Source organism: Arachis duranensis, chromosome 9 (assembly GCF_000817695.3).
Source record: "Arachis duranensis cultivar V14167 chromosome 9, aradu.V14167.gnm2.J7QH, whole genome shotgun sequence".
NCBI lineage: Eukaryota > Viridiplantae > Streptophyta > Magnoliopsida > Fabales > Fabaceae > Arachis > Arachis duranensis.
The window spans coordinates 95,252,299-95,265,423 of NC_029780.3; the positions used below are offsets into that span (position 1 = coordinate 95,252,299).

The 13,125-nt window shown below is 29.4% G+C and overlaps 1 protein-coding gene and 1 pseudogene across 1 annotated transcript; one reads left to right on the top strand and one right to left on the bottom strand.

Annotated features, from left to right (window-relative positions):
• Positions 1–218: 218 nt before the first annotated feature.
• Positions 219–5,440, bottom strand: LOC107466272 (protein SIEVE ELEMENT OCCLUSION B). The gene is made up of 7 exons (XM_016085257.3): positions 5,207–5,440; positions 5,007–5,078; positions 4,336–4,754; positions 3,654–3,742; positions 3,409–3,545; positions 1,586–2,068; positions 219–1,060 (listed from the first exon to the last, which is right to left on the bottom strand). Exons 1-7 carry the CDS (start codon positions 5,381–5,383, stop codon positions 467–469), a joined length of 1,971 nt encoding a protein of 656 aa, XP_015940743.1. The 5' UTR covers positions 5,384–5,440; the 3' UTR covers positions 219–466.
• Positions 5,441–7,602: 2,162 nt separating this feature from the next.
• On the top strand, positions 7,603–12,051 carry LOC107466263 (alcohol dehydrogenase-like 6; annotated as a pseudogene).
• The last annotated feature ends 1,074 nt before the right edge of the window (positions 12,052–13,125 follow it).

Consider the following 13,125-nt stretch of genomic DNA (forward strand, 5'->3'; position numbering starts at 1 on the left):
GTATTTAGGAAGATTAGCTCTCTCCAAAATTTAGGAATATGGTATTGGTTTCTTTGTCTCTCTGTCTCTTTTTTTTTTTTTTGAAATTCTCTCTTTCTTAATACTAAAGACTCGAGTAATTTTTATATTTTATTTTATCAATGAAAATTATCTTTTAAAAAAAAACATATATAACAAAAAAGTATTAGTTGCACACTTTATTTATTAAAACAGAAATATATAATAATGCTAATTTTATTAAATTCAATAATAACAAACAAGATAAAGCGAAGCCGTTACTTATTTTCTACCCATTCTCCAAAAGGGGTACGTCAAGTTATTGTATGGCACCAAACACTCATCTTGTCTCGACTTAAACACAAACATAGAAACTAAATAGAAAATTACAATAACCATATATAAAGTTTTAATTTGTCCAATATCAAACTCAGAGAGGAATTTGAAGATTCAGATCTTGGCAGTCACACTAAGCTGAAGCATCACGGTGGCAACACTTGTAATTAACAGAAGTGACCTCCATGACCCGACCACAAGTGGGATTTGGGCATGTTATGGTAGCTATGACATTTGCATTATAGTCATCAACATTGACAACCGAACATGGCTGAAGAGCTTCAAACTCTTTGAGCTTAATATCATAGTACTCTTTGAAAGCAATGTCAAATCCTTCTTTTTGAAGCACTTTGTCTTGCCACTTGTCAAACTCCTCCACAGTTTTATACATGGGTTCGCCATGACCCAAAACCTTCACATTATACCCTTTGGTGAGAATAACCCATCCTTGTGGATCTTGTTTGAGGCAGAGCAAGCTCTTCACTATCCTTTGTATCTCACAATCTAAGGCACCCTCGTGCTTCTTCAGTTTCTTGCTTTCTATTTCAATCCAAAAACGAGGAACCACCTTTGGATCTGTCTTTCCCAATTGGTAGTGCTCTATTATAGCATCTATGCCTGTGATAGTTTCGTGCTTTCTCAACTTATCCAATGCAAATGTGAAGTTATTCATCCACTTGCTATCACCACCACCATAGATGAAAATATACCTGTCCCCTTTCACCTCCTAAAATTAAATCACAAGTAATGCACACCTATTTAGTAATTATACATGTCTCTATTATTTAATCCAATTTAACTAGATAATACCGATGTCCATGGATATAAACTAACATAAAAAAAGACAATTCATTAACAAAAATACTATGCGCATACAAAGAAGTCATCAAATAAGATATCAGATATTCTATACATAAATTATTTATGTTGTTTTATTTATTTTTAATATTTATTTTACATTTTAACATATATTTTATATAAATAGACAAATAATTAATTTAGTTGTTGATTTTATATACATGTAACCATGATTATTATTTTAAAAATTATTTAACATAAAATTTGTTGACATAAAAATACATAAATAATTATATATTTAAGACAGCCATTATATGATAAAACTACGTAGTTATCTAAAAAAATTATCATATAGAAGTATATAAATTACTATATAGTATATATCGAACAGACAAGACATAGTCGAAAATGATAAATTACAAATTTCTCTTAAATAATCAATATGAGTTATTACCTGAATTCCAAGGTTGACTTTCCTTGTAACATCCCAGAACCACTTCCATTTCTTAACAAGTTCATCACCATCTTCTTTCCTGAATGGGAATGCATCAATCCCCCATTGAAAGATCAAGTCCATTGCATCTTCATTAAGTATGTGACCAGAAGAATCAAACACCGTGACAATAGGTTTTCCCCGGTAATTCAATCTCTCTCTAATTAAGCCAGCATCTGCTAAGGTGGTGGATTGTTCCAATGCATACCATTTGATGTTATGGTTTTTCAGGCGGGTGAATTTATTGTTGAGCACATCGTCCCATTCTCTCACAATTGGGACCCATAAAATCTTGAAATCACCTTTCCTAAAGGTTTTTACTACATCATTTGGATGCGATTCCAGTCTAAGATACAGAGAATTCAAAAGCTGAATCTCATCTTCAATCTTGTCCAAACTTGAAATAAATAGTAGCACATTGTTACCCCTCAAGATATCAATATCCTGTGTGAATGAAGACATAATGATTAGTTAATATGTACTTATGTTTCTTTGCGCCCCACCCAAGATCATAGTTATCAATACCGACAATAATTAAATCGGTTATATTATTGGATTCGATTGTACTAAATGTATATTAAAATCAATCACTAAAATTGACTACTAACAGTATAAAATATATGTTAAAATATAAATATATATAAAAAATAAATTAAATCATGCATGTATTTATACATAAATATATTAGTAATTAATTTTAGTAATTAATAATTATGGTATATGAATAATATTTTTATATTACATTATTGAATCATTTAATTATTAATTTAATCCTTAGATCACTAAAAATAAAAAATATATTGTAATTAATAAAATGAAATAAAAAATATACGATTAGGTACATTTAAAAATTTCTTAAACTACTTTTTTCCTATTATTTTTCTTCTTTTGTATTCTCTATTTATTGAAACCTTTTCAACTCATTTAATATTTTTGCAATTGAAAGAGAGAGAAGCAATATTTGACATTACGCCATTAAATTTAACTAGTGTATCATTACTAGTTTCTTAAGTTTTTCTCTACTTTTTATAAACACAATCAGAGATAAGAAACAAAGGGAAAATAATAGAAAAAATATCATTCCCCTCCCTTACGAAATATTAAAATGACGCTTCTCTTCTTTCTATTTATAAAATGTATATTTTTTTTCTTTATAACTTTTAAAAAATTTCTTCTTTAATCTATTTTAAATTTTGTCTTAACTAATGTTAACTTTATCCATTTTTAAAAAAAAATAAATTATTTTTTTACAAAAATATCTTTTAGCAAAAATTTTATTTTTTTATCATTAAATTTTGCTTACCAAAATATCTTTTAATAAATTATTTTTTTATTAATTAAATTGTATTTTTACCAAAATATTTTAAAAAAAATTAATAATTAAATTATTTTTTTTAAAATATCTTTCAATAATTTTTTAATTATTAAATTATGATTTTACCAAAATTTTTGTTAATAATTTTTTTGCTTACTAAAATAATTTATTAAAAGGTATTATTTGGTAAGTAAAATTTAATGATAAAAAAATAAAATTTTTGTTAAAGGGTATTTTTATAAAAAATAATTTTTTTTGAAAAATAGATAAAGTAGTTAACACAAAATTTAAAATAGATTAAAAATGAGATTTTTTAAAAGTTATAAGAGAAGGGAATATCCATTTTATAAATGAAAAGGAGAAGAGTGTCATTTTAACATTTAGTAGGGAGGGAAATGATATTTTCTCAAAATAATAACGAAGCATATAAATGGTTTAGTGCGGGTGGGAGTTAATTAGTGGTGCTTACGAATTTGGTTTTGGTGGTGCCATCAAATAATTGTGGAAGCGGCGTTCCAGTGCGGTGGACGAGAAGCTTCAAGAGTTCCACGACATCTTTAGGATTGTAAAATCTCTTCCAACGCCTCTGGTAATCATCAAGGGCAGCTGCAACATGTAGCAAGTCGATATATCATTACTTATTATTAGTCCCAAATTAATAAATGTTCCAATAGTTCGTTATACATCAAAGTATTAGTTAGTTAAGGACTGCACCAATTTCCTCCCGGCTCGATGTCAGATGTCGATTCAGACTTTCATCAAATGAATAAAGCTTTTCTGTGAATTTTGACAATGCATAGTCCCTGAAACAAAATGTCCAATTGCAGTTATCTAACTCTACATTAATTCAATTTTGATAATGTATACAAATGTAATAATACTATCTCTCTTAAAAAGATACATTGTTATATTGCATAACTGCACTATTTTTGGAATGAAAAAGTTATCAGAATTCTAACTTATTTTTTAATTATTTTCTTAATTATCTTCTTAATTTTTAAATTAAGAACTTTATTTTTATTTTTTATTATTCTCAAAAAATATAATATATATTTCAATTTCAACAAAATAATTAAAAAAAAATAAAACTCTCAATTATTTAAAAAAATATCTAAAAACAGTATCATATGAGATAATATATTAAAATTTAATTTGTCTTAGTATTAGTATGAGAGATATAATCAATTATATATCTTTTTCTATTCGTTTAAATTTAAAAAAAATAGTTGATGACATGATATCTTATGTTTGTTAAGAGAAATTTTTGTTTTTAATTTCAAAAATAATGAATATTTATTTTGAAATATTTAAGTTAACTATAAAAATTATTCAAACCATATTAGATATTATATATCTAAAAAAAAAGGAGAAGAATAAGGGAAAAAAAAAAACTTACGAGGCAACAACAATGTTGGCAGTACAGGCAACAAGGGAAGCAATTGTCCAATAGACAATAAATGGGATCTCTTGCAATGCACGAGACAAAGAAGGAACATCCTCAGTGTCATAGCCATTAGAAGACCATTTTGCCCATTCTATCACGTGATGAAGTGCTTCCAGAACCACACTCACCAACTTGGTAGCTTCATTACTCACACTCCTGCTTTCCACTTGGTTTAGTTGCTTCAGTGAGTTTGCAACCTGGTCCACGCTGCTTTGATTTATCTCTTTAAGGTACACAAGATTCCCATACTCCAAAGCAAATGCAGCCACAGTTATTACTGCCTTTGCGTCCCATGAATACGCCTTCAGTTGCTGCAATATCCACATTGTTGTTTGGTGCACATACTTCTCTTCACCAGGAGTTTTTATCATCTGTATTGTTATTCATATACAAATAAGAGTTTAATTTTAACCTACTCAAGGTGTAAAATGTATTGTATGGTCGTTTAATTATATCCATTATTTTAAACAATGATTCACGCATTTAACATAAAAAATAGTTATTCTTATTGATATGAGGAAAGTTATATATTTAATTGAATGCAATTGTAAATACATTATATTTTAAGTTAGATATATGTTTTCTTTTAATCTAATTATCTTCCATCAAATAAATTAATTAACCTGACAAGAAATCAGCTTGAGTGTCCGAAAATCTGGTTGTTGAAAACCAGTCACAGGAGCAGCTCTGCCATTCTGCCATAATGACCAATAATAATATTAGTGCTACACTATTGTAATAGAACTCTTCATAGTATAAATTAAATGAATTACGAAGTTATAACTAGTTCATTAAAGGAAGTAATTAACGAATAATAATTTACCTTAGTAAGAACATTGGTAACAATGTTGTAAAGACTTCCAGTATCACAACTTTTATCATCATGAAGGTGGGTGATGTAAACTTTTTCAAGTATTTGAGAGTCATCATGGTCAAAGGGGCCTCGAAGCTGAGATTTGATCAGATGAGTGGCACCTGAAGCTCCAATGGTTTGTGCCATGGTGACGATGGATCTTGCTTAAGGCTATACTACAATAGCAAATGCTCCCTAGTCCTTAACCCCCTTAGTTTTTGGCAATGCAATGCATGGATCTTGTAATTATTTATAGGATCCATATAGTGAATATTAGTGTTCACAATTGGCATATTTTTTTTTACATGCTGATGAGTGTCCAACACTAAAGCTTATAACTATGCTCTTCAATTTACACTTTAGTATTCTTGAAGCTCATATATAACAAATTAACAACATATATTACTTTCGTGAATTAAGAGAAAAACTAAAGAGATACAGTTATAAAGAGAATATTTTTATACCAACTTTGCTTCTGCTGCGTCTTTAATTTTATTTTGGCGTGAAACGTGCTACTCTCGTTTGATCGATTTGATTTTCACAAAATATCCCTTACGGAGTTAGTGAGATATGTGAGATGATGGATTAGGGTTATAATTGTCATTTCGGTTGGAGAATAGTGAAACTTCAATAGCAAAGGGTAATTGTAAAGGACATCTATATCTATGGCTAATATAAACGTTCAAGGAAAGAACATTATATATTCGGCAATTTTCTTTTTGGTTTACAATATCATAGGCAAATTTACTGTTGATCAAGAAAGATGTTCTACCGTATAAGTTTAATTTCAAAGACGTTTCTAGATTTGACATTTTTGTGTAAACCACTCATTATTTGTACACATAATAACGAATAAATAAATTATTATTTCTAATTCTAAAAGATTTGCGTATTGATAGCCGTTAAAAATTGAGCTAATTTAATAAAATTATCCAAAATAACAATTCATTCGACATTATTTTTGTTAAATGTTTTAGACAGTTTTATCATTCTAACTCAATCTTTGAGAATGTCAAGTTAGTTTATTCGTTTATGATTAATATTAACCTAAACATAAATGAATGATAAACATGCATTTTCAACAAATGTAGTATAAGAAATTTATGGATCCTTTTTTATCTTTATGACGACATGGGTGTATTTAAAATGAAATATTATGCTTAATCTTTCTATATGCAAATAACTTTTCTATTAGATACTATTATGAAACTACTTTTTTATAAAACGTAACGGATAAGAGGAGGTGTATGAATAATAATTATATATTTAATATGTTTCTTTAAATAAAAGTTTTTTTAATATTTTAAATTTGTGTATAAGTTTTTTTAATTGTTGTTTGATGCTAACTTTTTTTAGAATTCAACAAAGATTAAATTTTAGATTTTTCACGTAATCATAAAAATTCTGACATGAAATTATTTTTTTCCAAACTTATTAAATTTCTCGTTACACAATTTCAACCTAAATTCTTTATTTTAGGTCAACAAAATTATCATCCACTTACTCAATATNTAATTCACATCATATTCATCATTAAAAGTGTTAATCATTGAACATTTTTGAACATTTCAACCTATTCTATGATCATCTATTCTAAATTTTTACAGAACATTATATATTAAATATATAAAATTTAAACTATACCTGACCAATTTCCACATATTATCAAGACAAATTATCAAAACTAATTCAGCCTCTATATATATAAATAATTATATCTCTAAGGATACACATCAACTTTGATTCAAAGTATTGATTTCATGTCTTTCGGTTGAGCATTATTATATATGATATTATATATTTATCAATCTTGTAATAATCATTTATTAGATTATTATATCTAAAATTATTTCTAACAGAATGTAGATATGGAAGCTTCATTATAAAGAATTGAATTAATTTTCACACTTAGACAGAAATTTTTACCAAGGGTCCATACGCTGCACTCTATCTGATCGCTCAATGTGAAATATTGGTCTCGTGTTGAAAATTTTTGGAGTATAATAAATTAAGTTGATGATAGCACTGAGACACAGTCAGTGTTTGATCAATGAAAGAAGAAAACGAAAGGATAATAAAGGAGAGAAATAAGTTGTCACGAGGAAGCCTCACCATTCTTTTTCTTTCTTGTATAACTTTTTCTTTATTATGATTAGCACTGAATCACATTGGGATATTTCATGATAAGCATGTTTCTCCTTTATATGTAGTATTCAGTGTTCAACAAGTCATTGATCAGCTTCGTCACTATTTTTCGCTCTATCACTCTCCGCAAACATAAATTAGTATAACAAAAGCATGTAAAATGGTAGGTACAAAAAGTGATGCCATTTTGGATTTATACTCTCCCTTGAGTGCTGTACAGGATGTTACCTGTACCCGATGAGGGTGAGAATCGGGAACCCGTTTGGATCGGCACTGGATCTTTCGACTTCTTAGAACAGAATAAGAAAGATAAGAGTAAATATTAGGATTAAGATGATCATACCGGAGAAAGGATGATATTCTCTTTTATATGTGTGTTTGACATCTTATCTCAAGATATATCTTATTCTTTTGAGTTCAAAAGTAGTTAGAATAAGAAATATTTGGATAGAGGATGTTTCGAAATGGTTAAGTTTGTTTGGACCTGCTTGAATCGATCCAAATTGGAGAGTAAGATTTTTTCGGAAGAGTGTCACCGGACTTTTTATCAAATTTTCATCATACAAATAGGGAGTTCTTTTTAAATATTTAAATTTTAAAATTTAGATATAATATGAGTACATAGCCATTTTCAATAATGAAAGATTCGGGATGCCGATAAAATTAACCACGAAAGAATTAAATACATTTTATACTTATAAAAAATAAATTATATTCAACAAAAAAATCTAATATTAAATTTTTGTTAAACTTCATTTAATAAACATGTTAAATTCTAAAATTAACTCCACCACTAACCATCTTTAATTTTCAACCCTCTTTAGTATTCTTCTACCAGTATTTTTTACAAAATTATTCATCAAATACGAATTTTTCTAACCCAACAATCTGCCCTTTTCTCTCATTCAAGCAAAGCCCCACGTAATCCAAAAACCATAATCATCACAAAAAAGAAATTATTGATTCTCAATTTTTACCTTCTTACATAACAAACAACAACTAGCACTTGAAGCAGAAATCGCAGCTCAAAACTCCAAAAGAAAAAAAAAAAGTATTTGCTACAATACGATGATAAATTCATACGTATCGATATATTTAAAATACGAACAAGTAATAACAAGTCACGTAGAATTTATTTTTCACATTAGTATTTATTTTTTTAAATATATATTATATCACCACTTTTACTAATACACCCCTTTAATTAAATTAAAATAAAATATATTTTTTATTTAATTTTATAAAAAGTCTTAAACATCCTTCCTTTATTTGATTAGACAAAAATACCTTTTTAAATAAATTTTAAAATTTAATTAATCCTAATTTTATAATTTAAAATAATTAAAACAACAAAACAAAAACATATTAAAAAAATAAAAAATCAAAATTGTTCTTCATCTGGGTTAAACATATTAAAGAAATAAAAAATCAAAATTGTTCTTCATCTGGGTTCAGAAACCCCCCACTTCACGCCTCTGAAGGTTTCAGTATTCTTCAACTTCTTCTCTCCTCTTCCTATCCTCTCTCTCTGTCTCTCTCTACTCGATCTCTCTCATCTGTCTCACTGTGCGTCGCACGCAAAATCTCTCATTCTCTCCTCTCTTGTCTCACAATCGAGGTCATCGTCGCGTCATAGAGCATCACCATCTTGTTTCCTCATTCTTCATCACTGTTATCAGCCTCTCCCTTCCGGTAATTCCCTCCCTATGATTTCTGTGATTTGAATTATTATAGCATTAGTGTGATTTTTGTAATTAGGGTAATTTGGTTTGATTTATGTGATTTGATATTAGTTGTTAATTTTGACAAATTGTTGAATTTTTATTTTATCTGCATATGTTTCCAAAACTGTGAATGTAATTTTTTAATAGAAAACTTAATTTACATCACAGTTTTATTTTTCATATGCTGCATAATGTCTTAATGCACATCTAATTTCATTAGAAACAAATCCTTGATTAGCTTTTGATGACAGAAAAACAATTGGGTTGGTAGACCCTCTGATTAGATATATCTTCTAGACTTCTAGTTGAATACTATCAAGTTACATAGTGCATTCTTATGGTAAAAAAAATGAACAGATGAAACTTGCTTTCTAAACCGACATAGAATGCATAAAGCTTTCAATCATGTGGACAAGATGACAGCCAAAACTTGTTAATAGAAATACAAACAAATCAAGCTTATCTACACATTAATTCGATTAAGTTTCAGGAACTGTATTGAGGTTGGGATTAAAATGGAGCAGTGACCAATGCTTCATTCTATAACTAAATGAAAATGAAGAGATGAATTCAAAAGCCTTAAATACATCATAAAATAATCCAAATTCTACTCGGTCATAAAGTTAAAATGAGTCCATGAAGATAATATTAAATTTCACATTGGAAAAAATGATAAACCTGTTTATATCAATTGCCTTGTTGGACCCTGAAGCTTTCTTCTTTCTCTTATTCCTTTTCTTTTGAGCTCTGAGCCTGTGGTCCTTATTATGAGAGTCTTCATTTGCTTCATTGGTACCTTCAACTTCACTTTGTCTCAAAGAATTATGGGAATCAGGAGTTTTGGATTGGTTTTGACTTTAGAAAAGTCACATAATGCGATTGATGTGAATGTGATGTTATTGATATGTTTCTTTTCATGGAGTTTTGCGATTGATGTGAATGTGAATGAGATTGGATATTTTTCTTATAGATCTATGTACTTATATAGTGATATTATTGCTAATTGTTAATGAATTAAACTTAACTTTTTTTTTATTATACATCACAAAGATTGTAATGAAGTCAAACTAATTTCCATTCTAAGATTCGAACTAGTCCTGCTTGAGCATTTCCTTTGGATGGTAAATGACTAGTTTTGTTTATCAGTTTATAAGAGTTTGATGAAGCTAATCTGGTTTAAATTCTATTGATGTAATTCAACTTGTGAAATGCCTTTTATTCTGTACCCTAAACCCCTAAAGAATTTGAATGGATCAATCTGTCAAATTTGTGGTGAAAATGTTGGATTAACAGACAACGGCGATGTCTTTGTTGCTTGCAATGAATGTGCATTTCTAGTTTTTCGTCCTTGTTATGAATACGAGTAAAAGGATATACCAATGTTGCCTCCAGTGCAAGACTAGATACAAAAGGCACAAAGGTAGTTTACTTTGTACATATGTGTTTTCTATTTTTCTGTTTTGGACTCTGATGATCCTTTGTCTTAACTTTGAATTGAATTGAAGGAATCATCTTTGGATTTCAGGGAGTCCTCGAGTGGATGGAGATGAAGATGTGGATGATGTTGATGATTTGGCGAATGAGTTCAATTATGGCCAAGGAAAGAGTCTCAATAATGCAATCTCTCAGAGTAGAGTATCATAAATTCATAACTCTTAATTCCATTGATAAATTTTCGGTTTCTGATTGATTATGTCACTCATGGAAGGTCTAGGCACAGCATGGAATGTTGCTAATGTGACAAAAGATCAACTGTGGTGATATTTGGTCTTGGAACTGTTGGCCTTTCTGTAAGTGCAGAGAATAACTCTGTCTGTCTTAACTTTTCAATTCTCAATTGATTACTAATTATCATTTCCAAACAACAAGATAATTTATGAATTCTCCTTTAATTAGGTTGCACAAGGTGCAAAACTAAGGGGAGCATCTTGAATAATTGGCGTGGGTAAGAATCCACAGAAATGTGAAAAAGGTGCCAAAATCAGTCCTGAAATCAATCTGAATATTGTTTTTTCACCTAGCACAATCCTTGGTTCATTATTTGTTATTGTTTGTTGTTGCCGTAGCAAAAGCTTTTGGATTTACAGAAGTTGTTGACCCGAGTTCCTACCAAGAACTTATTGCTCAGGTTGTTGTTTATCTCATCAGAAAATATCCAATTTAACCTTTCAGATAGTATATATATGGTTATATATCATATCAAATAGCTGCTGCTAGGTTAAGACTTACATGTCTGTGAAACAAGTTTATTTGTAACAATCGTTTATATGTTGAAAATTTTCAGGTTATTAAGCACATTATTGATGGCAGAGCAGATTTTTCTTTCGAATGTGTAGGCGACACTGACATGATAACCACTGCATTGCAGTCTTGTTGTTATGTAATACTCATTGTAGCCAAAACTCTCCTTGTGAAATTTAAAGGCTTTTATTTAATAGACTTTAATTTTATTTTGCATTTTCCCCCCTTTTTTCTCCTAGGGATGGGGTTTGATAGTAACACTTGGTGTGCCAAAGGTGAAGCCTGAGATGTCAGCTCACTATGGACTATTCTTAATGGGAAGAACACTCAAGGGATCTCTATTTGGAAGATGGAAACCTAAATCTGATATTCCTTTATTAGTAGAGAAGTATGTGAACAAGGTAATAGCAAGAGTATTGTGATAATTTTGTTTGATCATTGCTTTGTCTATATTTATTTTCATGTGGAACATGCAAGTCTTCACTTCAAAGACTCACTCTCTCATAAATTTTAAGTTCCAAACTCCAACCTACTTTTAGTTTGATATTTCAGCAAGAAATATGAACTAATATGATGTTTAATATGTAGGATATTCAAATTGATGACTACATAACACACAATTTGCCATTTGATGACATTAACAATGCTTTTGATCTCATGAAGGAAGAAAAGTGTCTGCATTGTGTTATTCACATGCCAAGATAATTTCTGTGAATTTCTATTAGTATTTTCTTTTAAGAAAAACGGTCCAAAATCCAATCATTGTAGAAGGAACTAATATAAGAGCTATTCTACTATTATAAGAGTTATTCTCCTTAATTTTTTTTAAAAAATTGAATTGTAATTCTTTAAAAAGATAATTTCTAGAATACATTTTTTGGAATATGAAATATTTTATCTTTCTTTCAAGGAATATAGAAACTTTATCTAGCGGTTATAAAAAGTTACACATAAATCTTTTAGCATGGCATAACTTGGTACTTAGCATTAGCACCAAAAGGATGTAAAATGGCAGCAACTCATTGCACAATAAAAATTAGGGAGACTGAACTATAACTATATGTATTTCAACCAAAAAGTATATAGGTTGTCTCCTTTAAAAAGAACACTAACAGTATTTTCATAAGTCAGAGTTAGATAAAGAAGCTCAACATAGAGCAGCAACATTACATTATTTTCATCTATTGTTCAATTGAATTGAGCTAAAAGTTGTAATCACAAAAAGATGAAACTACAAAAACACCCTTTTTGATATTTATGATAGATAATCAAAGATAGGATCCCCAGTGTAGAGGTGGAAGCACCTTGATTCTATGACCACCAATAGCTCCCCTGGTAGTTTCCAAGGGACACGGTATGAGTTCATATCATCCTCCATTACTAAAAATCTATGCCAATACACTTAAAGAGGTTGCTTTTGCAAGTGCACTTTTTCCTTGTTGAATCCATTACCTAATCTTCAGTCAAATCTTCCCAACTTCTAAACTGACAGCACAGGATAAGTAATCTTAGACTAACTTTTCACATGACAATGCAGAATTTGTTGTGAAGTCCAAAGCATACAACCTAGATACAAATATTTACAGTGAGAAAGGATCAAGACTGATACAAAAATACTGGACTATGTGAAAGGTCTATGCCACAGTTTTTTCAAGATCATCAGAATAATACAGTGGTTAATGTGTCTTTTACTGGATAAGTACAGTCTGCAAACACCTTGAAGATTCCACTGCTGGTTACAACAGCAGGCAGGAGACATTCCATTTAAGTCCCCCCCAA

What these genes read in the sequence shown, in the direction of transcription:
- LOC107466272 (XM_016085257.3), bottom strand. Translation starts at nt 5,383, where the DNA reads ATGGCACAAACCATTGGAGCTTCAGGTGCCACTCATCTGATCAAATCT. An exon ending in ATCGAGCCGGGAGGAAATTG is followed by an intron (nt 3,546 to 3,653) that starts GTGCAGTCCTTA and finishes TACATGTTGCAG; the next exon opens with CTGCCCTTGATGATTACCAG. An exon ending in GCACCACCAAAACCAAATTC is followed by an intron (nt 2,069 to 3,408) that starts GTAAGCACCACT and finishes TCATTCACACAG; the next exon opens with GATATTGATATCTTGAGGGG.